The sequence below is a fragment of the Glycine max genome, chromosome 2 (assembly GCF_000004515.6).
Source record: "Glycine max cultivar Williams 82 chromosome 2, Glycine_max_v4.0, whole genome shotgun sequence".
Taxonomy (NCBI): Eukaryota; Viridiplantae; Streptophyta; class Magnoliopsida; order Fabales; family Fabaceae; genus Glycine; species Glycine max.
The window spans coordinates 26,051,431-26,079,288 of record NC_016089.4 but is presented as its reverse complement, the minus strand read 5'-3'; the positions used below and the strand labels follow the sequence as shown (position 1 = coordinate 26,079,288).

At 38.0% G+C, this 27,858-nt stretch overlaps 1 protein-coding gene across 1 annotated transcript in view; it reads left to right on the top strand.

Annotated features, from left to right (window-relative positions):
• The window catches only part of LOC100804313 (pyruvate kinase 1, cytosolic), a 51,183-nt gene extending 36,500 nt beyond the window's left edge, over positions 1 to 14,683 (top strand). The window contains exons 11-16 of the mRNA XM_014767698.2: positions 12,000 to 12,088; positions 12,208 to 12,303; positions 12,444 to 12,511; positions 12,724 to 12,823; positions 13,768 to 13,827; positions 14,335 to 14,683. Coding sequence (XP_014623184.1) covers positions 12,000 to 12,088; positions 12,208 to 12,303; positions 12,444 to 12,511; positions 12,724 to 12,823; positions 13,768 to 13,827; positions 14,335 to 14,487 — 566 coding nt within the window. The 3' untranslated portion in view covers positions 14,488 to 14,683. The remainder of the gene's footprint in view (positions 1 to 11,999; positions 12,089 to 12,207; positions 12,304 to 12,443; positions 12,512 to 12,723; positions 12,824 to 13,767; positions 13,828 to 14,334) is intronic.
• The last annotated feature ends 13,175 nt before the right edge of the window (positions 14,684 to 27,858 follow it).

Genomic DNA, 27,858 nt, shown 5'->3' with positions numbered 1-27,858 from the left:
ATGGTATCATAGAGCTTCTGGTTCAATCCTGAGTTTTAATGGCTTCCATAAACAATTCTCAACCTCCTCCTCCCCCTCCACCACCAGATTCCTTAGCTCCAGTGACAAAATCTTCTATTCCGATGCTTGTTCGGACGGTGTCAGTGATTCCGCAGTCGACTTCTTCAATTCAGATGCCAATTCTGACGGTGTTTCCTTCTTCTACTCCAATATTGTTTCCTTCTTCTACTCTGACGGTGATGTCAGTTCCACCAGTTCCACTGTTCACAGCTCCGTTCACAGTGGAATTCATGTCGACGGCCGTTCCTTCGTTGTCTTCGATGGCAGATCCACCGATCTCTTTGATGATGACTCCAGTGGTTGCGACACCACTTCTGTCGTTCCCTGCTTCAACTGCGATTCCGGAAGCTGTGTCATCTTCAGCTTTGCAGCCTTCCTCCTTCGTTGTCTTCGATGGCAGATCCACCGATCTCTTTGATGATGACTCCAGTGGTTGCGACACCACTTCAGTCGTTCCCTGCTTCAACTGCGATTCCGGAAGCTGTGTCATCTTCTGCTTTGAAGCCTTCCTCCTTCTCGCATGCAATCTTTGCGAAACTTGTGAACTTGAACTACTTGCTGTGGTGTCAGCAAGTTGAACCTGTGCTAAACGGTCACCGTCTTTATCATTTTTAGGTGAATCCTGTAATTCCTCCGCAATTCAGAACCCTTGCGGATCAAGATCTTGGAATTTTCTTTCCAGAGTACCTTGCTTGGGAGTCACAGGATCAGCTCTTTTCCTGTCTTCAATCAACGATTTCTCCAGAGGTACTTCCTAGGCTTCTCGGATGTCGCACCTCGTGGCATCTTTGGGATAGACTTCATTCTCATTTCTGTTCCTTGATTCATGCAAAAACTTGTCAATTAAGAACAGAGCTTTGAAGCATGCAATTGCAAAATAAGTCAGTGTCTGAATACTTGCTTCGAATTCAGACCATTGTTGATGCTCTCGGTTCAATTGGAGTCACCATTTTATTTGATGAGCAACTTGATGTTATTATTGAGGGGTTACCAAGGGATTATGACTCTGTTATGTCACTGATTTGCAGTAAGTTTGAACCTCTTTCCATTGATGAGGTTGAAACTTTACGGTTAGTCCATGAAGCTATGCTTGATCGGTTTCAGAAACGTGATTCTCAAATCATTGTTAATTTGACTCAAGGAGCATCTACTAGCTCTACTGTTAATTTCTCTCAAGGAGCTTCCACTTCCAACAGCAATGCCTATGTTCAAGCAGTTCAAGTACTGCAAAATGTGCCAAGTTCCTCCTGTAGCAGTTCCAGCACTCAGTCTTTTGATGCACAAGCTCACCTCACTCAAGGGAATTATAATCTTAGATTTTTAGAATGTGAGTTTAGGCCTAACTCAACCTCAAAAGCTAGCTCAAGGGGTGAGGGTTGCCCCTCACTTATATACTCTTACTTGGTTAACTTGGGTTTTTCCTAATACACCACCTCACGTCCAACACTTCTTGGGTTTGGTGCGTGGATAACAATGGTGGGTGACCCTTTTGTATAATATTGGATATGCTCTGATACCTTCTTAGATCTTAGAATGTGAGTTTATGCCTAACTCAACCCCAAAAACTAGCTCAAGGGATGAGGGTTGTCCCTCACTTATATACTCTAACTTGGCTTTATTTTTAGCCGATGTGTAACTTGGGTTTTTCCCAATATATAATAATTCCAATAATTCAAACAGTGGGAACAATGCAAATAATGGCAACAGATTTTTTAATTCTGGCCAAGGTGGTCGTAGCTATGGAGGCCGCAATGGAGGAAGAGGCAATGCTGGTAGAGAAGATGGCTGTGGTCGTGGTAGATTTGCAATAGTTCAGTGTCAAGTTTGCCACAAATATGGCCATGAAGCTTCCTATTGTTATTATCGCTATGAATAAAACTATGTCCTTACACAGCCTATGGACTGTGGAAATACACAATTAGTTTCTTCAACACAGCAAGCTGTTAATCAACAATCTTCTGTGCCACAAACTGTAACTCAGACTCAGCAGCCTCCTTCTGCTCAGCAGTGCATGCCTATAATGGCTCCTTTTCCTTGATACTATCCTCAAATGCCATATGTTCACAATGCTGGAATTCAAGCCACTATTTCTCCTCAAGCTCCCCCTCAAGCCAATTTAGCTACTGCTAGTTCAGCACCCTCAAACAGCTGGTATCCAGATTCTGGTGCATCTCATCATGTTATCAATGTTTCCCAAAATATACAGCAGTTGACTCCCTTTAAAGGGCCTGACCAGATAACAATTGGTAATGGGCAGGGCCTTGATATTAACTCCACAGGTCTAACTTCATTTCAATCTCCTTTAAATCCTGTGTTTCCTCTAATTCTTTCCAATTTGCTATTTGTTCCTTCCATTACTAAAAATCTGATTAGTGTGAGTCAGTTTTTTAAGGATAATCTAGTCTATTTTGAATTTCACCCTACCTTCTGTTTGGTGAAATCACAGGTTTCTAAAGAGGTTCTCCTCAAGGGCTTGGTGGGACTAGATGGTCTTTACCAATTTCCTAACTTGCTTCAACTTCCCAAGTCAAAGTCCTCTGTTAATACCATTGTTTGCTCTACTTCTAGTTCTGAAACTGTAACTAGTTCCACAAATAATACTTCTGTTGGCAGTTCTGCCCCTTGTGCAGTTTCTTCTTTTGCCACTTGCAATGCTAGACTAGGTCATTCTAATGCAGATGTTATGAAAATTGTATCAAACATTTGTAAAATTCCATCAATCAATAAAACTATTTCAGAATTCTGTTCTCATTGCTGTGTTGGCAAGTCACATAGACTGCCTTCTTCTCCTTCATTACCTGTCTATTCTACTCCTTTTGAACTTGTTTTCACAGATCTGTGGGGTCGTGCACCTTTTTTATCCAATTCTGATTATAGTTATTATGTTATATTTGTTGATGCTAATACAAGATTTACATGGATCTACTTATTGAAAAATAAATCTGAAACACTGGATGTGTTTAAGCATTTCAAATCTATGGTAAATACTCAGTTCAACTTTCCCATAAAGGCTGTACAATCTGACTAGGGTGGAGAGTTTAGACCTTTTACAAAGTTTTTGAATGAAGAGGGTATTCAACACAGGTTAATCTGTTCTCACACTCATCATCAGAATGGTGTGATAGAAAGGAAGCCCAGACACATAGTTGATTTGGGTTTAACCTTGCTGTCCAAGGCTGCTATGCCTCTCCATTAATGGGATCATGCTTTTCTCACACTGGAGTGTACTTAATTAACTGGCTTCCATCTAAATCCATCCAGAATGACTTTCCAGAAGCTGTTTCACACTTTCACAAAACTCCAGCTTACGCCTTTCTCAGAATCTTTGGCTGTGCTTGCTTTCCTCTCCTAAGACCCTGCAACTCTCATAAGTTTCAATACAGTGTGTCTTTTTGGGCTACTTTTACCCGCATATGGGCTATAAATGTTTAGCTTCAGATGGCAGAATTTACATAAGGATGCTTTGTTTAATGAGTCAAAGTATCTCTACCCTACTCTTTTCCCTTCAAAACCTACTACTATTCCCCTAACTGTTTACCCACTGTTCCAGCTGCTGTTGCTGACTCACCATCTTTAGTATCTACTCCTATTTTACAACTGTACTCTTCTTATCATCCCACACCAGAACCTACAATTGACACTTCTGCTTCTGTTTCACAGCTGCAGTTTCCTGCACCTGAGCCTATACCTGAGCCTGTTAGTCCCTCCACCATTAATACCAACTCTCAAATTTCCCCACCCTCACCTTGCTATGATATTTTATCACCCACTGTCCCACTTCAAGCCTCTGCTGTCCCATCTCAAACTTCTTTGTCTACCAGAAAACATACACTCTATGTGTACAAAGGCCAAATCTGGAATTGTAAAACCCAGACTTAACCCTACATTTCCTTTGACTCATGCTGAACCTAAGTCTGTTAAATCTGCCATCTCAAACCCTACCTGGTATGAAGCAATGAAATCTGAATATGATGCTTTAATCAAGCTTTGTACTTGGACTCTAGTTGAATTACCTTCTCACAAAATGGCCATTGGCTGCAAGTGGGTCTTTAGACTAAAACAATCCAGATGGATCTGTCAAAAAATATAAGGCAATGGTGGTTGCAAAGGGTTTTCGTCAAAGACTTGGACATGACTATAATGAAACATTTTTCCCAGTTCTTAAGCCTGTCGCTGTAAGGATTCTTCTTACCCTTGCTATTTTAAATAACTGGCCTCTCCAACAGCTAGATGTCAACAATGCTTTCCTCAATGGGCTGCTGGAAGAGGAAGTTTACATGCAGCAACCATCTGGTTTTGAACAATCTAGCAAACAACTGGTTTGCAGATTGAACAAGGCAATTTACGGGCTTAAACAAACACCTAGGGCCTGGTATGATAAACTTAAGCATACCTTGCTGCTGTTTCACTTCACCCCTAGCAAGTGAGATCCCTCCTTATTTGTTTACTCTAAGGCAGCTTCTAGGCTGTACATCTTAATTTATGTGGATGATATTATAATCAAAGGAAATGATTCTAAACTGATTCAGCTAAACACTGTATTTTCCTTAAAGGATCTTGGAGATCTTGATTACTTTCTAGGGATTGAGGTCTCTCATCATCTTGATGGGTCTGTTACTCTCACTCAATCCAAGTATCTTCGGGATCTTCTAGCAAAGACAAGGATGGATGAGGCTAATCCTATTGCTTCTCCTATGGTTGCAGGTTGCAAACTCTCTAAATCTGGTTCAGAAAGATTTTCAGATCTTACTCTTTACAAATCTTTTTTTTTTTTTTTTTATCAGCAAAGATAAATTATATATATAAATAATCAAGTACCAGAGGTACAATGAATACAAGTAGTTAAATTTCCAGACAGATGGTTCCAGAATCAGACTATAATCAATCTCGACAGGAACCAATAGCTGGGTGGATACATTGTTAAAGTGCTACCCCTTTCTGAACTTACTACCCCATCCTAATAAACAAAAGCCGCTGGCATGTTATACGACCAATGGCTGTAGGGGAGAGCGAAATCCTTCAACCACGTCCATAGTGTAAATATAGCATCGTCCATCACCTTGTTGCCATCAAAAGTTTGGTTTGAAAAGATTATATTGTTCCTGTGTTGCCACACTGCCCATGTAAGGGCCAGCCACCAACACCTCCATTTGATATCCCTAATACCCTTGGCCAAACAATTCACATGTTGGGAGAAATGCTGCCTAGGGTTCTGTCGCAGAGGAAAAATAAGTGTGCTTCATTTTCCTCTGAGTTCCTGCAAAAGGGACATAATGTATCAATGATTGTCACCTGCCTCCTAATCAAATTCTTTTTTGATGGCAATCTTTCTTTAAGTAATCTCCATGCAAAAACCGCAAATTTAGGTGGGATCCTTAGCTTCCATAACTCTTCAAACACCTTCACATCGTCCCCTTCGAAGTCCTCTCCTCTCAACACATCATAGGCACTTCTAACTGAATACTGTCCACTCGGGTGTGGCTTCCAAATCCAAGCATCCCTTCTGTGAGGTTGAATAATGTCTCCATTCACATCATTAAGGAAACAATCAGCCATGACAAGCTCACTCTCGAACAAATTTCTTCTCCATTCGAATTTCCACTCCCAACCATTAACCTCCTGGACTCCCATCTCCTGAATTGTCTGATTGTGTTGGCATGAAATTAGATACAACCTAGGATATTTTGTAAATAGTGTTGTGTCACCATCAAGTCACCTGTCCTCCCAAAATCTTGTCACCACTCCCCACCTTCCATACTATTCCTCCCTGTAAAGTGGTCTCATATTGCGGATTGTGGATAGCCAATTTTAGATCTCTCCACCATAACGAAGCATGACTATCATTTGATGTTTCATCAAGGCCCCTCCATCCTCCATACTTTGATTCCAAAACCCTTGCCCATTGCTCTCCACCATGATTGAATAGGTTCAACTTTCATTTGGTAAGCAATGCAAGATTGAAACTGTTGATGTCCTTGATTCCTAGCCCTTCTTTGTCTTTAGGGAGGCACACTGTCTCCCACTTGACCCAAGCAATCTTGTGTTGGTCGGCTTCTCCCCCCCCAAAGAAATCTCCTTTGTATGCATACCAACTTGTCCACCACCCTTCTAGGAGCCCTGAAAAATGATAAAAAATAAATTTGAATAGAGGTTAGGATTGAATGAATAAGAGTGACTCTCCCCCCAAAAGATATGTCTCTGTTTCCATTTTGCTAGTTTTCTCTCACACTTATGGATGATTGGATCCCACAACTGACTTCTCCTTGGGTTTGCCCCAATGGGAATCCCCAAATATACAAAAGGAATGGCCAACAAACTACAATTCAAGTAATTTGCTGCGTTTTGCTTCCACGATTCCGGCATGCCAATTGCACCAAAGCTGCTTTTTGCAAAGTTGATTTTAAGGCCTGACACCATTTCAAATGTCCTTAAGATGGCTTTGATTGCTACAATATTCTCCATTGACGCCTCACCGAAAAAGATGGTATCATCCGCATACTGTAGGATGGAAACACTTTGTCTCTCCCAACTGCAAAGCCTGTATATAGTTTCTTATTGATAGCTTCCCTCATCAATCTGCTTAGACCTTCAGCTACAATATTGAAAAGAAAAGGTGCCAGTGGATCTCCTTGCCTTAGCCCTCTTTGGGGGTGAACTCTGCCGATGGACTTCAGTTCATCAGAATCAAAATGGGCGCAGATGATAAGCAGCCTTCAATCCATTTGATCCATCTAGGACAAAAACCCATCCTTCTCATCATATAGAATAAAAAATTCCATGAAACTGAGTCATATGCCTTCTCATAGTCTACTTTGAAAACAAGGCATGGCATCTGCTTTCTCTTAGCCTCCTCCACCACCTCATTCGCTACTAGCACTCCATGTAATAAGTGTCCACCTTCTATGAACGCTGATTGTCTTCCATCTATAATAGACGGCATCACCATCTTTAATCTTTTGGCCAACAACTTGCTGACGATCTTGTATGCACAACCTATTAATGAAATAGGTCTGTAATCTGATAGTCCTTGCGGATCAGATACCTTTGGGATTAAGGCTATGAACGACGCATTACAGCCCTTCGGGAAGATCCCATTCACATAGAACTCATCTAGGAAACGAAGGATGTCAGACTTGAGGGTATGCCAGAACTTCTTAATGAACTTGAAGTTGAGACCATCTGGACCCGGACTTTTCTCACTTCTGCACTCCCAAACCGACTCTTTTACCTCCTCCTCCTTAAATCTTGCTACCAATGACTCATTCTGATAATGGTTAATTTCCTAGAACCGTACTCCATCAAGTGTTGGTCTGAAAGGCTTTGGCTCTTGAAATCTTTGTAGAAAGAACACTCTAACTGCCTCTTTCACCTTATGGGGTTCGTCAACCCAAGATCCTTCAATCATTATTCCCTTCAGTTGACTGCTTCTATAAGACACATTATTGATCATGAGGTGAAAATACCTCGAGTTACAATCCCCCTCCTTAATCCATCTTGTTCTTGCTTTTTGCCTTAGAAAGGACTCATGTGAGTGGGCAGCCACCCACAGTTTTTCCTGTAGCTGCTTTCTGAAGATTACCTCCTGGGGTGATAATTGCCTATCCATTGTCAGCCCTTCAAGATTGCTTAACTCATTCTGGATCTGCTTTACCTTCTTATATGTGTCCCCATAATTCTCCTTATTCCATATCTTCAATCTGTTTTTGAGTCGTTTTATTTTTTCTTTGAGAACATAGCCCCCCCATCCACTTTGTTGGGTAGATGACTAACAATCATGCACAGCTCTTGTAAAGGAACTGTCTAGAAGCCAAGAATCCAGAACCCTAAAAGGTTTGGGTCCCCAATCAATAACTTTCGACCTAAGGATAATCGGACAATGATCTGAGAAGTTTCTGTCCAAGGTGCATTGCGTGGTTGCAGGCCATTTGGTGATCCACTCAGGTGACACTAGAAATCTATCAAGCTTGCTTTTGGCTGACCCATCCGGTCTATACCAAGTGAACTTCCTTCCCATTCATGGTGCATCCTCTACCTCCAAATCTTCAATCCACTCGTTAAACTCCTTTATGCTATTATCTGCCTCTCCTCTTTGACATCTGCCGATCCTTTCTGAAGGGTTTCTAACATTGTTGAAATCCCCCAAAATGCACCATAGTCCTCCATTATGAGAATTTTTCAACTGCTTTATGTTCTCCCATAGACTTCTCTTGCTCTGAACATCACAAGGTGAATAAATGTTTACAATATGCACCTGTTGAGCCTCCTTAAGCCATTGACCTACCAATAAGATGAAGCCACTGCCTATGACTTTGCTGTGCACTTTGAAATCTTCTTCACTCCATAAACACAATAACCCGCCTGCTATGTTTGCTGCGGGCTGCAATTCCCATCCTACCTCCGAGTCCCCCCACAAAGCTTGGCACACACTCTTGTCAATGTTTTCTGTTTTAGTCTCTTGAATACACAACAAATCGATTTTTTCTTTCCGGACCATTCTCCTAATTGCAGCCCATTTTACCCCTCTCCCTAAGTCCCTTACATTGTTGAAAATAATATTCATGGGTCTTGTATTCTTGCACCCAATCTCTCTGCCTCCTTCAAATCCTTTTCCTCCATTTCCTCAATTCTGTTGATTAGCCTCTGTTGGTCTATTTCACATGTCATCCCCATCACTTTAGCCATGTTTCCGATAGCTTCTGCTTCCATTAACTGAGAAGTGAAAAGTTTGGATTTTTGTGTGTCCTGCGTAACTGGTGTATCTATTTTTTGGCCTAAGTTCCCACTGTTCGGAGAAGCTCCTTTATCATTCTCTGCCATTTGTTGCTGTAGTGTGTTGATGGGAATGTTTTTTTCTTTTAGACAGCCTTCTAAAATTTGCCTTTGATGCCACCTTGTTCGTGAATAAAATTAAAAATTGTTGCTGGGGGCGAAATCTATTTTTTGTGGGCTGTTTCCGCACATGGGCTTATTAGCAGTGGGGGTGTCGATAGAAACTCCAAGCCCATTACATCCCACTTCAGTTTCCAGCTGGCATTCACGTGCCACTTTTCCCATTGAAATGAAACTCCCTTCCACGGCACCTACACTGTTAATTTCTGGATTTCCCCTTTTGTGCTCCTTTGCTTCCTCCTCAGGTTTGTCAAAAACTCCCACCTGCTCCCCATCCTTCTTTTGGTTTCGTTCAACTTGCGAGTGTTGCCCTCCTTCCAATAGCTCATGTCGTTCCACGTGGCAGACATTGATGGCAGCACAGGTATCCGTTATGCGTAGTGTCGGGCAGAGAGGCTTTGTCTGTTGGACTAAGGGAATGTCTAGTGGTCCGTTGTCGTCAGGTTGACCGTTGGTTAAAGCGACATTGTGGGCCTTCGTCGCCGACAGATTCAGTCCGTCGCAGGTCCCTATTGTGTCGGCACTTGGTGGCCGTCGTAGCTCAATCGCTTTCCCGTGACCGCTCGTTCCTTGCGTCTCGTCATCGGTGAAAGCGCCCCCGGTGTCCTTTATCGGCGTTCCCAAACAGTTGTCGTCGGAGTCTATTTCCTCCGACAACCACATCTCCCTCTGTCGCCAGCAGTTACACTTTTCAGGGCCTCAACTAAGTTCCTCCACTACCTGCACTTGGTATGCTTCCCCCCCAATGTCGACACTTACAGTGTGATGGATGGCGGGGCTCCACGGCGTACGGATGAGCACCCTAGCACGGTCCACCCTTCTAACGTCCTCTATATTGTCATCAACATCCAGCAGGTCCCCTATTGCGGTCACAATCTGCTGGATGTACTTCTTATCCCAGGCTACAAGTGGAATGCCCCAGCACTGTACCCAAGTTAATCTATGCCCCGTTCTTAGGCTCGGGTGCCATTTTTCCAGCGAGTAGAACATGGAGTCTTCTTCCTCCATTATCTCGTTCACCATGCATTTAGCTGTATCGTCCGTAAGCCCGAGTAGAAGCACCATGTTGTCCCCCATGTACTTTGGGGTTATTTCTACACCAAAGCCCCACCGTGGGTCTTCTTCAAGTCTATCGTACCAGCTCAAGTCTTTCAGTCGCCCAACCCATGCTTGTCTAAACCACTGCTTGTCATGCAGAGGAATATTGAGGAGTAACGATGATCGTGACTCGACTCGCTTGGTAGCCTCCTTGTGTAAAACCTTCGGTTGACCAGCATTGTACTTGTCTCTCGCTACTACCGCCGCATACAAGGTCAAGCCCCTTGTTGCTTGATGCTGTCCTCGATGTGGTGCTTCTTTTGGCTGCTTCCCCTCATGCCCGAATGGTATTGATGGTGTCACTGTCTTCATTGCCGTGTCTCTCCCATATTTAGGTATGTTCACGTACAACTTCAAGCCTCCGATGACAATCTGGTCCAGTTGCCTCGCTAACTTATGCGCATCGTTCACTCCCTTGAATCTAGCGAAACCATATCTCCTACCATTCCTGTTTTTCTTCTTTGAGATAAAGATCTCCCTCAAATCACCCCACTTCCTGAAACTTTGCCACATGTCCTGTTCTGTGATGTCGACTGGAAATCTTGTGAAGTAGAAGGACGAAACATCCTTCTTGTCCCTCCAATTTTCCCGTTTGTAGTTTTGTTGTTGACCATCCCTGCTGCCGGAGTATGTCCGTCGAGGATCCACATGTAAGCTCACTCTATCTCTCACTGTTGTCCTACCTCTGATCCTAACTCTCTCCCACCCCGTGTTTCTCTCTCTACTCATTCTCTCTCTTTTTCTGTCATTAGAACAAGTACTCTTTACAGATCTGTAGTTGGGGCCCTGCAGTATGCCACTATAATACGACCAGAAATCTGTTTCTCTGTAAATAAGGTGTGCCAATATGTCTAACCCTTCAGAGCAGTATTGGCAAGCTGTCAAGAGAATCCTCAGATATTTGAATGCGACTCTAACTCTGGGATTAAGGTTGCAGCCTTCTAAATCTTCCAATTTTTCTGTCCAAGCATACTGTGATGCTGAGGGCTTCAGACCCAGATGACAGGCGATCAACTTCAGGAGCAGCAATATTTTTGGGACCTAATCTAGTGTCTTGGTAGTCTAAAAAGCAGAAAGTTGTGGCTAGATCTAGTATAGAAGCCTGGCTCTTGCTTCTGCTGAAGTGACTTGGATTTAGACTTTGTTGTCTGAATTACAATTCAGACACACACCAGTGGTCTTTTGTGATAACATGAGCACAGCGGCTTTGGCTCACAACCCAGTTCTACACTCCAGAACCAAGCATATGGAACTGGACTTGTTTTTTGTTAGAGAAAAGGTTATGGAGAAGAGTCTTCAAGTTATTCATGTCCCTACTGATGACCAATATGCTGACATCCTCACCAAATCTCTGTCTCCTTCCAACTTTACTGTTTTCAGAGACAAGCTCAGAGTTGTTGACAGAACTTTGGTCAACCCCTCATGAGCTTGCCACAGGGGGGGTAATTAGAGTAGATGAGTAGAATTACTCCCTATTTTGTTGTAATTACAGTTTAGCTATGTTAGTTGTGTGAGTTAACTTCAACTAACCTTAGGTTAGTTGACAGTTACTATTATTGGCTGTTATAACTGTTTAAATACTAGAGATGTTTGTGTTTTCAGTTGAGTTAGTTGATATGAAAACTCCATTTTATGAAATCTGAGATTTTCTCTCTTTCATTTTCTGAAATCCTTTTAATGGATTTATGCATTATCTTGACACTTGCATTGGATGCACTCCACGTTTCTATTTATTAATACTCCTTCAATTTTATGGTGTTTATCCAAGGTTGCATCATCTCTAATTTTTATTTTTTTTCCATTTTTGATGGATTTATGCATTATCTAGACAATAGCTTTGAATCACTACATGTTTCTATTTATTTATCAATACTCCTTTTTTTATGGTGTTTATCCATCGTTGTATCATCTCTAATTTCTTTTTTCTTCTTATTTTCATTTTGTTGGTTTAGGCAGTGATGCAATTGTTCTTGGGGCAGAAACTTTGCGGGGGTTATACCCTGTAGAGACTATTTCCACTGTTGGAAAAATTTGTGCTGAGGTAGGAAGTAGAATGTATTTTTTTTAACCAATCACTACGTTTGGCCACAAACACATTGAATGTGTGAATGCTTTCTAGGGTACTAGGCAGACATTTTCATAACCAGATGCTCTTTACAGGCAGAGAAAGTTTATAATCAAGATTTGTATTTCAAGAAGGCTGTCAAATTTGTTGGAGAGCCGATGACTCATTTGGAATCAATAGCTTCCTCTGCGGTAATGTTGTCTTTTCCACTAAATTTTAGTTGGGGTTGTTTAAATTTTTTCCCACAGCCATTACACTATTCACTCGCTTATAGAAATTTGTGCTTAGTAAAACACATATTTGGGAATAATTTCCTTTTGTCAACATGTAGGTACGGGCAGCCATCAAGGTTAAGGCTTCTGTTATTATTTGCTTTACTTCATCTGGCAGGGCTGCAAGGTTTCATTTCTCCTTTTATTATTTTGAGAATTTTCTAATGCTTTGGTCATCAATGCAAATGTTTATGCATATCTTGTTTATTAATAATTAAGCTATTATGTTAATACCTTCTCAGTTCATGTTGGGTTGAGTTGACAGTTGCATTTTATTTTGTTGCACTTTTAATGTCTTCCTAACAAATCATTTGAGTTATCTGTTGTGTAAATGTGTAGGTTGATTGCTAAGTACCGTCCAACCATGCCTGTGATATCCGTTGTCATTCCTCAACTAAAGACAAATCAACTTCGATGGACTTTCACTGGAGCTTTTGAGGTATTTAATGAACAACTTGACTTGAGTTGTTTCAGGAATATTCTGATTGAGCCCAACTCATAGATCAACAAATTAGGATTCTGTTATCATAGCTTATCTTTAGGATTTATCTTTTTTATTCATTTTTTTTAATCTTTTAGGGAGTTAGTTGAGGGAGAGAATAATAAATATAAGGACAGTTTGTGAGGGAGAGGCACTTTTGGTGATTTTCTCTTGAATGTTGCCAAGCTTGTGCTCCGGGAGAAGGGGACAGTAGATTAATATGCCAATCTCTTTTCTATTTGAAATAATAATACCCAATCATTCTCGGGCACCCATCATATTCAAATGAATCCTGAGGCTGGTCTGTTTTAAGTCAGAGTCAGCATGATTAGGTTCCTTGAGTCAGCCCAGTCTTTTTTGGCACCAGAATAATTTATTGAAACTGTGCTTTTTATATATTATTCTGTAATGGAGCTTGATAATTAAGCCTGACTGAATTAGCTCCTCTTAGACTACTGACTAAAATTATTCGAATTTTTTCCCAATTGTGTCAGCTTCTTGTACCATTGATAACTTTAGTTTTAGATACAGTAGAATAATGATTTTATGACCAAGCTATCAATTCTTATGTGTTCTATGTTAACTTAGACTTTTGTACATTGGTTAATTTCTCTTTGAAGCACTACGGTGAACCTTCCTTTTGGTTTATCCTCTAATCATACAAGCAATGCCTCGAAACCTTGTCGATAATCCTTAGCACATAAAACTTTGCTCGTTAGCCATTATATAAATGTAATTAAACTTGATTTGATAGGGAAAATGGAGGAAAAATGCTATTAATCTGTGATTATAAACTTTCTTTAACCTGACTGTTAGTTTTTATTCTTTTCTTCACTTGTATTATAACATTTTTAATTGAAACTAATGTGTTCTTGCTGTTTTCTTTTATGATTCTATGACAGGCAAGGCAATCACTTATTGTGAGAGGTCTTTTCCCTATGCTTGCAGATCCACGACATCCAGTAAGAATTATTTGACGTCAATTGATTTAGTTATGTAAAATGGGGAATGGGAAGAAATGGAAGATCTCAAAACCTCAAATTCTTATTCTACATATCTAATATTTAAATATTAAAACTGAATGTGCCTTACATAATGCAAAACAATTAAAAGATTCTACTATCAAACTTAACAAAGTCCAATTTCAGAATAACAAGTAAAATACAAGTCTAGTTGAAAGTAGGATATTCCAAGGCCTAAACATCTAATTGCTAATTTCGAAACTAACACCGTTTACACCCTAAATCTGAATTATGATTAGCTGTTATTTCCAGATTGAAAGTTATCTGTCTTTTTATTTCCCTCATCACAAGCAATTCTAGAATTATGATCTAGGGGTGTCACTTTCGTTTGGATTTGAATATTCCTTTATTCCATGCATTTTGGGGTCAGCCACTACAAAACTATAAAAGTGAAGTTTATTTGCGGTCATGCTCTTGTTAACATGTAAGCATGTCTTTTTGGTGCAGGCTGAGTCTAAAAGTGCAACAAATGAATCAATTTTGAAGGTTGCTTTAGACCATGGCAAGGCTTTTGGTATCATAAAGGCACATGATCGAGTTGTTGTATGCCAGAAAGTTGGTGACTCCTCAGTTGTGAAGATTATTGAGCTTGACGAATAGAACTTGATTCATTTTCAAGTTTGCGTTATAATATGTCTTCTTTGTATTAGTATTTTCTGTTGTATGCTTTAATAATAAAAACACTTCAAAATAATGTGTATCACATTGGAAGAAATGCTTTTGGGGAATGGATATCATTCATTGCCAGCATGCCAACTGTTGTTTATAATATAACACCATTGAATCCTTTTATCAATACATATGCAAGTTAATTTCCAGTGGATACATATGTAGTATAGATTGTTCGACTGAAGTATCTATCTACTTCCACTTAAAATGTTTATCGCTGACTTGCCACTATAATTTCATAAGAAATCATACCTGAAGATTTTAAAATTTGCAAAGAACTAGTTATCCACGATAGATTTACATGAAAATCCACATGCAAATCTCCATATAATGACATTTCTAGTAGTGGAGCCAAACATCTCTTGGTGACACAATCAACTTCCCTCACCTATCATGTTCAATGTTTGGGAGTTGTAGACTAACCCAACCAAGTAACATTTGAGTATCGAGTAATTCGAAGATGAGGAGTTGGTTTGCCCCCTTTTCTCCCTATACCATCATCTTGTGTTAGATATTAATCTAGTGTAGGCCAACCTAGATCCCTTACTTGGGACTAGAGCCATCAAAATGGCCCTAGGCTCTAGGGTAAGTCCATTTGACCCTCCATAATGGCCCTAGCAGGCCTTAGCCCCCTAATGAGGGGTTCTATAGGGCCCTAACCCATACAACTCCGCTTAATATGAGGATAAGGTTATGGTTAGCTCATTGGTCATGCTATTTTAAAGTGATTTTTTTCAATTGTCCAAAAAATTATTTTTAAATTAGTTGGTTAGGGTTAATTTTGGCCCACCTTGTCCAAGGTTATTTTTAGTTGACTTCGACCTAGGCTATCTTCGGATAACCTCAATGGGAAATTTTTGGATCTATCTTGCCTAAGGTTATTTTCGGTTGACCTCAGTTGAGGTATTTTTGACTGACCTTCATCAAGGCATTTTGGTTGACCTCAGTAGGACTATTTTTTTACCAACCTATGGTAGGGTTATTTTCAGTCGACCTCGACCAAGGTTGTTTTTGGTCAACCTTAAGCAAGGGTTATTTTTTACCAACCAAGGCCAAGATTTTTTTATGTTGACACAAGCCAAGGCTATTTACGACCAACCTTGACCAAACCTGTTTTTGGTAGACCTTGGCGCCCCTCTTTTCAGGTAACCTCGACTATGGTTGTTCTTGGTTTTTCTCCGCCAAGGTTAATTTTGGCCAACCTCGATGACGCTCTTTTTGATTGACCTCATGTAAGGTTAATTTTCAGTTGATCTCAATTAGGGTTAATTTTATCTGATCTCGGCCAAACTAAATTCAATCGACCTTAACTAGGGTTAATTTTTGGCCTGCCTTGGTAGGTTTAATTTACGGTCGATCTCGGCCAAGCTTAATTTTTGTCGACCTTGACCAAATTTATTTTTGTTCATCCTCGGCCAGAGTTATTTTCGGCTGACCTCGACCAGGGCTATTTTTGGATGACATTGGTCAGAGCAGTTTTTGGTCGACCTTGGGCAAAGCTGTTTTCACCCAACCTCAGCCAAGACTGTTTTTGGCTGACATCGGTTAGGATTGTTTTTGATTGACCTCTGCCAGACTGTTTTTGTCAACCTTGACAAGGGTTAATTTTTAGTTGATCTCGGCTAGGGTTAATTTCAATCGACCTCGGTCACATATTTTTGGTCGAACTCGAGTAAGGTTAATTTTCGACCAACCTTGGGTAGGGTTAACTTTTGGCCGACGTTGACTAGGGATGTTTTCGGTTGAACTCGACTAGGGCTATTTTCTGTCGACCTCAGTTAGGGTTATTTTTTTGCCAACCTCGACAATGATTGTTTTCGACCTAACTTGGTCGGCTTGTGTTTTGGCTGATCTTGACTAGGTTATTTTCAACCGACCTCAGTTAATGTTAATTTCAGCCAACCTTAGTTGGAGTTCTTTTTGACCAACCTTGACCAAGATTGTTTTAGGCTGATGTTAGTTAAGGTTGTATTTAGTCGATCTCGACTGGGGCTATTTTAGGCCAATGTAACACCCCATTTTTTGTAAAATAAATAACAAGAGTTTTATTTTAAAATTAATAGGATTTTTAGAAACTAAATAAATGAGAGGAAAGGGTTTGTTAGACAAGTGGCCTCAAATATCTTAAGAAAGGGGGGGGGGGGGGTTGAATTAAGATATCCCAAATTACTTTCCCCAATTAAAAATTTATTTCACTTTCTTTTCAAGTTATAGATTCCCTTAACAATAAACTTCTTAAATATTAATTCAAATAAAACAATTTGAATATGAATGTAAAGCAATAATAAACAAAGGAGATTAAGGGAAGAGAAAGTGTAAACTCAGATTTATACTGGTTCGGCCACACCCTTGTGCCTACGTCCAGTCCCCAAGCAACCCTCTTGAGAGTTCCACTATCTTGTAAATTCTTTTTACAAGTTCTAAACACACAAGGACAATCCTTCCTTTGTGTTTAGAATTCCTTTACAACAAGAGACCCACAGTCTCTTAATTCCTTAGAGAATGAGTAGAAGAAGAAGAATGAATCTCTCTAGAAAGAGATAGATTTTTACAGATTGAGCGCTCAAATAATTCCTTAATGAATTGCAATTGAATTGGCCAAGGAATTCTTAAGAGGATAAAATGAATTTTGCTCTCTGAGAGGATAAACACTTTTTGTTCTGAAAAACTCTGTCAAAACCGTGTCTCAAGTCACACATATATAGACCTTATGAAAGCCATTCAATAACCACATGAAAGGATGTGACTGATGAGAATGTTTTCTGAAAAACTCCTCTGGTAATCGATTACAATAAGTGTGTAATCGATTACACTCTTTAAAATTTGAATTAAAACGTTCAGAAACTGCTGGTAATCGATTACCATATATGTGTAATCGATTACACAGTGCAAATTTTGAATTCAAATTTTAATAGCTGTTGTAAATCAGTTTTGGCCACTGGTAATCGATTACATCCTCTTGGTAATCGATTACCAGAGTAAATTTGTTGAAAAACACTTTTTAGCTTAAAATTCTTGGCCAAACCTTTTGCTAATCCAATTGGATTTCCCTTCCATTTTAATATCCTTTCTAAGACTCTATAGACTGTCTTGATCATCCATCTTGATTAACTCTAATTGCTTTGTCTTGAGTAAATCTTTGAGAAGCATATGATTCATGTAATCCTTTGGCATCATCAAAACTTTCAGCTTGATCCTTTGTCTACAATCTCCCCCTTTTTGATGATGACAATACCTGAAATCAAGACAAGCTATATACAAGATGATAGCACGTTCACACAACCCTTACTCCCCCTATCTTTTGGCATGTATGCCTATTTTTTTTTTTTAACGATAAATTTCTAAATTTCTAATTGATTTCTAATTAATTTCTAACCCATGTTCTCTCCCAAGTTCTCTCCCCCTTTGGCAACATCAAAAAGAACTAGAGCAAGGCAATCAATAGCCAAACATTAACCCAAAGAATATCCAAACAAAGCCAACCATTAAACCAAAATAAATCCATACATAGTCATAATCAACAAAAGCAATGTCTAGAAATATAATTATAGTGCTAGATTACGATAACTAGAGCAATAAAAAGCCAAATACACAGCGTTAAAACAAAGTACTAATAATAATACTTAACCACTAATAATACTTAGTCGTAATAAGAACATATAAGCTAAGAGGATGATGGAGGCGGTGGTGGTGGATCAAAGCAAGTACCGATGAAGGAGACATCTTCTTCAACTTTGGTGATCCTTGATTCCATGGCATCAAACCGCATGTCGACTTGCAATTCCATATTATCAAACTTGTCACCAACAAAAGTTTGAAGACCATCGAACTTTTCCAAAAGCTTTCGAAGAAGAGAGGAATTATCTTCAACTGGTTGGTTGCCTTCATCATCAGTGGGTGGAGCACCCTTTTTGACCCAAGAGCCATCATGCTCTTTGCGGTAACCAAAAGAAGCAATCACAGCAGCACCAATTAAAAAGGATCTCTTGATTGGAACGTAAGGTTCAGAATCAAGAGGAATTTGAAAATGGCGGAAAAAGAGAGTGACAAGCTGTGGATATGGTAGTGGAGCATTTAATCGCAATGCCTTATGCATGCGATATCTGACTAAGTGTGCCCAGTCAAGTTGACGCCCTGTATGAAAGGCCCACATGATAATTAGATCTTCCTCAGAAACCTGGGCAAGGTTGGAAGACCGTGGAAGCAAAATGCGCACAATTAAATAGTGAAGGATGCGGCTTTCAAAAGCCAATGATCCGGCAAGAAGACGTCCGGTCATATCCGCATTGTTGGTGCAAACCAACTGGCGGGCATCATGGGCAGAGAAATCAAATTTCCAGTCGTCATTCAGTGTGCCTTCAAATGGTACACCGTCACTGGGTAATTTGGTTAAGTCATAGAAAAGGGATTGGTCAATGACCATTTTTATCCCAAAAATTTCAGAAATCAGAGTGCTGTCCTGAATTTCAAGATTACAATAAAAAGCTTTAACCAATTCAGGATAAATAGGCAATTGTAATGACATAAATGGTAGAAGACCTAAGTTCTGAAAGGCTTGAATGCAATCAAAGGTTTCAGTAGAAAAGAATTCCATATCAATAAACTTAGGATCGATAATGGAACGAGATGAGAAAAGATTGGAGTACCGTTTCTGCTGTTCGTCGGAAGAAAACACTAGGGAAGAGGACAATGAGGGTGGAATTGGTGCTGTGGATGCGCTAGTGGCTCTGGAACGATGAGCTCTTGAAGCCGAAGCGGAGGCGGAAGAACCCTTTCGTTTCTTTGACGATTCTGCCATTTGAAGGAGTTTTTGTAGATTTTAATCGGTGAAATCAAAAGAGAAATGAAAAAGAAGAAGATCGCAATTTACGGGAGTTGATTTGATGGAGAAATGAGTGAGATACGAAGGTTTGGAGGTTTAGGAATGGAGGAACGTCGTAAGAGAAAGGGGGCTGCGCAGGGATTTCTGGAAAATGTGATATTTATAGAGCAGGACGCGTGGTAATCGATTACAAGTAATGGTAATCGATTACAAGTAATGGTAATCGATTACAGGAGAAGGCAGCCTACTGGTAATCGATAACATGAATACTGTAATCGATTACAGGCTATCTGTTCTAGTGTAATCGATTACAGTATTCATGTAATCGATTACCAGAACAAAAAAATAGCCTTTTTCTAAAAGAAAACTTATTTCTAAGTCTAAAAACTTATACTATCTTAATAATTAATTATACTAACAAAAAGTAAAGTAAATTAAACAACACAAGTGTTATTCTTAATCAAAACACAATCAATCATTCATAAAAACAAGAATTCAAACAAGATTAAACAAACAAAATAATCTACAATCAATAAGTAAGAGTAAATCAACCAATCAATCAATCAATCATCCAATCAATTCCTATTTTTCTAAATCTCTTACGTCTAAGAGACCTAACTCTCTTCTAATAGAGAAGAACACTTCCTTGGGGAGAGGTTTTGTGAAAATATCAGCAAGTTGATTCTTAGTATCAACAAACTCTAATACACAATCTCCCTTTAGGACATGATCTCTAAGAAAGTGGTGTCTAATCTCTATATGTTTAGTTTTAGAGTGTTGAACTGGGTTTTTGGATAGATTTATGGCACTAGTATTATCACAATTAATAGGTATACGATCAAGAATGATGCCATAGTCAGATAATTGTTGCTTCATCCATAAAATCTGTGCACAACAACTACCGGCAGAGATATACTCCGCTTCAGCAGTAGATAAAGCAACACTGTTTTGTTTCTTACTATGCCATGAGACAAGAGCCAATCCAATAAATTGACAAGTTCCACTTGTACTTTTTCTATCAGTTTTAGATCCGGCAAAATCAGAATCAAAATATCCTATTAAGTTACATGTTGAATTCTTAGGATACCATAATCCTAAATTGATTGTTCCTAATAGATATCTCATGATTCTCTTTACTGCACTTAAATGTGATTGTTTGGGGTTGGACTGAAACCTGACACACATGCATACACTAAACATAATATCAGGTCTATTAGCAGATAAATAAAGAAGAGATCCGATCATACCTCGATATTGTTTTATGTCTATAGACTGACCAGATTCATCTTTATCTAAGTAACAATTAGTGCTCATCGGTGTAGACATGTGTTTTGCACTATCCATCCCAAATCTTTTGATCAATTCCTTGCAGTACTTGGATTGATTGATGAATATACCTTCTTGAGTTTGCTTGATTTGTAATCCCAGAAAGTACTTTAGTTCTCCCATCATTGACATTTCAAATTCACTTTGCATATCAAGGGAAAACTCCTTGCACAATGAGTCGTTAGTGGATCCAAAAATTATATCATCGACATATATTTGAACCAATAAAATATCATTATGCTTTCTCTTTATGAACAATGTGGTATCCACTTTTCCTCTAGAGAAATCTTTTTCTAGAAGAAAATTGCTTAAGGGTTCATACCACGCCCTAGGGGCTTGTTTCAAACCATAAAGAGCCTTTTGTAATTTATAAACATGGTTTGGTTTATCAGGAATTTCAAAACCAGGGGGTTGTTCAACATATACCTCTTCTTGAATTAAGCCATTTAGAAAGGCACTCTTAACATCCATTTGATAAAGTTTAAAATCCATTATGGATGCATACGCCAATAGCATTCTAATGGCTTCTAATCTTGCAACAGGAGCATATGTTTCTTCATAGTCTATTCCTTCTTCTTGATTATATCCTTTTGCCACTAACCTGGCTTTATTTCTAATAATTATACCATGTTCATCTAATTTATTTCTAAAAACCCATTTTGTTCCTATGATAGGATAATTTTCAGGTTTTTCTACTAATTTCCACACATTATTTCTTTCAAATTGGTTTAGTTCTTCTTGCATGGCAATGATCCAGTTATCATCTACTATGGCTTCTTTTATATTTTTAGGTTCAATTATAGATACAAAAGCCATATTATTGCATAAATCTTTAAGAGAATGTCTAGTTGTTACCCCTTTTGAGATATCACCAATAATGCTGTCGAGGGGATGATCTCTTGAAGCTTTCCATTCTCTTGGGAGTTCATCATTGGATTTGACTTCTTCTGGAGGATCTTCATTGTTTCCTTTGTCATTTCCTTTGGAATCTTGTTCATGAATGTTCATATGTTCTAAAGAATCTGCAATGTCATCTAGCATATTCTTTCTTGACAATATAGCATTAGATTCATCAAAGGTAACATGAATGGATTCCTCGATATTCATAGTTCTTTTATTATATATCCTATATGCTTTGCTTTGTAATGAATATCCAAGAAAAATACCTTCATCAGATTTTGCATCAAATTTTCCTAGATTATCTTTACCATTATTAAGCACAAAGCACTTGCAACCAAAAACATGTAGATGAGAAATATTAGGTTTTCTACCATTATACAACTCATATGGGGTTTTCTTTAAAATGGGTCTTATCAAGGCCCTATTCATGATGTAACATGCAGTATTGACAACTTCAGCCCAAAAATACTTTGGAAGAGAAGTATCATTTAATAAGGTTCTTGCAATTTCTTCCAATGATCTATTTTTCTTCTCAACAACTCCATTTTGTTGAGGGGTTCTAGGTGCAGAAAAATTATGTTCAATACCATGTTCATCACAGAATAATTCAAAATCTTTATTTTCAAATTCACCCCCATGATCACTTCTAATGGATGCAATCTTGAGATTTTTCTTGTTTTGTATGACTTTAGCAAGTTTTCTAAATGCTTGGAATGAATCACTTTTATGTGTAATAAATAATGTCCAAGTATATCTAGAGAAATCATCAACTATAACTAGAGCATAGTAATTTCCTCCAAAACTCATGGTTCTAGATGAACCAAATAAATCCATATGCAATAACTGTAAAGGTTGAGTGGTTGAAACAACATTTTTAGGTTTGAATGAGACTCTTGTTTGTTTGCTCTTTTGACATGCATCGCATAGTTTATCTTTTTCAAATTTGAATTTAGGCAAACCAATTACTAAATCTTTTGAAATTAATTTATTTAAGTGATCCATGTTTATGTGAGCAATTCTTTTATGCCATAACCATGGATCATCATCTTTACTAAGAAAGCAATGATTGTTTTCTTGTTTTATGTTTAAGTCTATCATGTAAACATTTTATATTAATGTCATGCTTATGTTCTATAAGACATTTCTGAGAATCAAATGATACTAGATAGCCTTTGTCAGATAGTTGACTAACGCTAAGCAGGCTATGCTTAAGTCCTTCAACAAGTAGAACATTTTCAATAGAGTTTGAAGAATTTGTACCTATTTTACCCACTCCAAGGATTCTACCTTTGTTGTTGTCACCATATGTTACATGCCCGCTTTTCTTTGGAGAGATATGTGTAAAATTTGATGCATCTCCAGTCATATGTTTTGAGCATCCACTATCTATGTACCACTTCTTTCTCAAAGATACTTGCATAATTAAGTTTTTGACTTAGGTACCCAAATTTTATTGGGTCCTTGCATGTTAGTATAAACTGAGGATCCTTTTGGGACCCATATCATTTTAATGTTACTGTAATTTTTCTTGAAGTAGCAAGTTGATATGCCATGTCCTCTTCTTCCACAGTAAAAACAAGTGATAGAATTAGAATTACATTTTTGTGTGGAAGTGGAAAAGTTTTTATGAAACTTTTGTTGTTTATCAGATTTATACCCTATTCCATTTTTATTAGACACATATCTTTGTTTACTTAATATAACATCTAAATTATTTTTACTATATGAAAATTTTGAAAGTGAATTCTTCAACTCTTTAATTTCTTTTACATATTTATCACAACAACTACAAGAATCTGATATTTTCTTGTCAGAAATAGTGGAGATATTAACTTTTTCATTTGTTTTAGAAATTGAGACTTCATTTCTAAGAAGATCTAATTCTTTGTTTAATTTCAAAATCTCATTTTCTAAATTTGAAATTGTTTTCTTTGAAGATGAAACTAATTTTGCAAGTTTAATTGACTCTTTATGCAGATCAGCAAATGCATCTTGCAATTCATCAAAAGATATAGATAAGTTATTCGAAGATGTTACCTCTTCATCACTTTCGTAACTTTTAGCCATAAGGCAGAGATTTATCTCTTCATGTTCAGAATCTTCAGAGGATTCCATATCATTTTCATCCCATGTAATGTATGCTTTCTTCAGTTTCTTTTCACTATGATTTTTCATTTCAGATTTTTCCATCTTTTTCTTGAAGATGGGACAATCAACCCTCAGATGTCCAGGTTGATTGCATTCAAAGCATTTTAAAGTAGAGGATGAATTTTCTATCCTTCTCTTTGATTTAAAATTTGGTCGTCTCTGATTTCCTCTTACTTTAAGAAACTTGTTGAATCTTCTTACAAAAAGACTTAGATCATCATCATCATCTGGATCATTATCCTGATCACTTTCTTCTTGAATTGAGGATGATGTTTTAAGAGCAATTCCTTTCTTTTTCTTGTCATTTTCTTCATTTTGGTGCAATCTCAATAGTTCCATCTCGTGTTCCTGCAACTTTCCAAATAAAGTGGCAAGAGACATGTTAGACAAATCTCTTGATTCATAAATGGCAGTTACTTTGGGTTGCCATTCTCTACTTAAACATCTTAACACCTTGTTTATAAGATCCTCATTTTGAAATTCTTTGCCTAAGGCTGCTAGATGATTTACTATATGTGTAAATCTCTTTTGCATACTTTGAATATTTTCATTTGCATTCATTCTAAATAATTCATACTCATGAGTTAGTGCATTTATCCTAGATCTTTTAACATCTGTAGTTCCTTCATGTGTTAATTGAAGAGTGTCCCACATTTCCTTAGCACTCTTACAATTTGAAACCCTGAAATATTCATCCATTCCTAGGGCAGATGTTATTATGTTTTTGGCTTTTAAGTTGTATTGTACTCATTTTCTATCTTCTTCAGACCATCTATCTCTAGGTTTTTCTATGGTTATGCTTTCACTTGATGAACTACCATCTATTGAAACTCTTTCTATTGTGGTGGGTATATAAGGCCCTATTTCTATGGCTTCCCAGATATTTAGATCTATTGCCTCGATAAAAATTTGCATTCGGGTTTTCCAGTAGTGGTAACCCTCTCCATTAAAGATTGGAGGTCTATTGATAGAATTCCCTTCTGGAAATAAGGAATTTGCTGAGGCCATCTTTTTCTTGAAGCTTCTAAACTTTATACAAGAATGAAGCTCTGATACCACTTGTTAGACAAGTGGCCTCAAATATCTTAAGAAGGGGGGGCGGGTTGAATTAAGATATCCCAAATTACTTTCCCCAATTAAAAATTTATTTCACTTTCTTTTCAAGTTATAGATTCCCTTAACAATAAACTTCTTAAATATTAATTCAAAAGCAACAATTTGAATATGAATGTAAAGCAATAATAAACAAAGGAGATTAAGGGAAGAGAAAGTGTAAACTCAGATTTATACTGGTTCGGCCACACCCTTGTGCCTACGTCCAGTCCCCAAGCAACCCTCTTGAGAGTTCCACTATCTTGTAAATTCTTTTTACAAGTTCTAAACACACAAGGACAATCCTTCCTTTGTGTTTAGAATTCCTTTATAACAAGAGACCCACAGTCTCTTAATTCCTTAGAGAATGAGTAGAAGAAGAAGAATGAATCTCTCTAGAAAGAGATAGATTTTTACAGATTGAGCGCTCAAATAATTCCTTAATGAATTGCAATTGAATTGGCCAAGGAATTCTTAAGAGGATAAAATGAATTTTGCTCTCTGAGAGGATAAACACTTTTTGTTCTGAAAAACTCTGTCAAAACCGTGTCTCAAGTCACACATATATAGGCCTTATGAAAGCCATTCAATAACCACATGAAAGGATGTGACTGATGAGAATGTTTCCTGAAAAACTCCTCTGGTAATCGATTACAATAAGTGTGTAATCGATTACACTCTTTAAAATTTGAATTAAAACGTTCAGAAACTGCTGGTAATCGATTACCATATATGTGTAATCGATTACACAGTGCAAATTTTGAATTCAAATTTTAATAGCTGTTGTAAATCAGTTTTTACCACTGGTAATCGATTACATCCTCTTGGTAATCGATTACCAGAGAGTAAATTTGTTGAAAAACACTTTTTAGCTTAAAATTCTTGGCCAAACCTTTTGCTAATCCAATTGGAATTCCCTTCCATTTTAATATCCTTTCTAAGACTCTATAGACTGTCTTGATCATCCATCTTGATTAACTCTAATTGCTTTGTCTTGAGTAAATCTTTGAGAAGCATATGATTCATGTAATCCTTTGGCATCATCAAAACTTTCAGCTTGATCCTTTGTCTACAGGGTTTTTGTTAATTAAAATAAGGTTTTTGTCCAATAAATAAGGGCTTTTGTTAATTAAAATCTTAGGGGTCACCTTTTGTACTAGGCGTCTTAGTACGCGTTTTAGTTAGATGATGATAGCCCTTAGAGTATGCTATGTCTAGATGAGAGGTAGCTATAAATCCTTCTTAAGTAGAAGTTGCTCTAGTATAAGAGGAAACCTAACGCCCCTAAGTAGCAGTCAAACCAGGAAGGTGTCCCAAAAGTTCCTTGAGTTAACCTTAACCCTTGATAGAGATGACTTGAGTGAGTTGAAGCATTTGTGAGGTCCTTGTAGGGAGTAAACTCTGAGTTTCATAGAGAAGTCAATCATCGTAACCAGTTGAGTGATATCATAGCTGAGTAGGTCTTTGTTGGAGTAGTAAAATATCCGAAGTAAGTTTTAAGTTTAGAGGAGTGCTTGTAGGAGGCCAAGTAGCGACCTATGTTCTTCCACAGCTCAAGACTCATTCATGTTTTAGAGGCATGATCTAGAGTTGGTAGCCATGGTGTGCGCCTTCATGTTTTAGAGGCATTACCGTTAGTTCTAAGATGATGTGAGAACTTTAGAAGTGGGAATCTGAGGTAGACGAGATGGGTAGAATTCTTAAGAATCTTGTTGTGAGTCTAACTTCATCTGTTAGAGCTAGCTTAGTAGTTGATGCTTGACTAGGAAAATCCTTGATGTAATCAATTTCTCAGTTAGGGAGTTAGAAATCATGAGTATCAGTTGAACCCTTAACCTGAAGTGTGAAGTTACCGTAATGGTGCAAGTATGGGTGTGTTGAGATTACCTTTAAGCGTTAGTGAGTTCAGGGAAGTGAAGAGTTTATCTGTTTTGCTTAGCCAGCTAGAAATCGTGGTTATGTATCGGATGTGAATCTTAGAATGAAACCGTTAGAATCCCATGCACCTAAGTGGGGGCTATTAACTGAGTATACCAAAGTGAGGAAGGCGAGGTTGAAGGGAGAAACCTAAATCTGAGGATAGGTGAATCATGCATTCTCGAAAGTCATTTGTGGACTAGGATTGGCAAAAGCGTTAGAATCTCAAAAGCTTATATCTCTTTTCTTGAATCATTTCATGTTTGAAAAGAAAGTCGGTTGTGTGACCTGTCGTGTTACCTTATATTTGTTCATTCGAATCCTTAATAGTGTCTATGATATTACCCAACTTCAAATAGTATGTCCTTCACATTTTATTATTGTTGAAACGTCACCCTCGTGATAGAACTTGACTTACGAAATGCTATCTTTGAGGAAGCGAGAATCATCGGGCTTAGTCGCGATCGAAGAGTGCTTCAAGTGGGTAAAAAGCCTGGTATCATGAACCAGGTGTGTAATCTCTTTCTTCTCATTCTTTTTGCGAAGTTTTGGGGACAAAACTTCCTTTAAGGGGGGTGAAGTTGTAACACTCCATTTTTCATAAAATAAATAAAAGTTTCATTTAAAAATTAATAAGGTTTTTAGAAACTAAATAAATGAGAGGAAAGGGTTTTTGTTAATTAAAATAAGGATTTCATAGTATTAGAAAATAAATAGAGTAAAGTAATGTTTTAGAAAATAAAGGGATGTTTTAATTTGTTATTTATTTAATAAAAGAGTAAAATAGAGTTTCTTTTCATAAAATAATCAAACAAAGAAAAATAGAGTAAATAGTAGACTCGAAACTCTAGCTATAAATAGAGACATATTAGGTTAGGTTTTACAATTACAATACGTCTGTACATTCTTTCTTCCTCCCAAATCCGTTCTCCTTTCTTCTCCCAAAACCATTTTTTTTCTCACATGCACTCAAACATGTCCTAGTAAAACTACATTCCCAAATTCGTTAACCGTTGGATTAATATGAAATTTGGACACCACTTTTGAAACTCATTTTAGCACATTCTCACCGTAGGGATTTGATAATTAATGTCTTT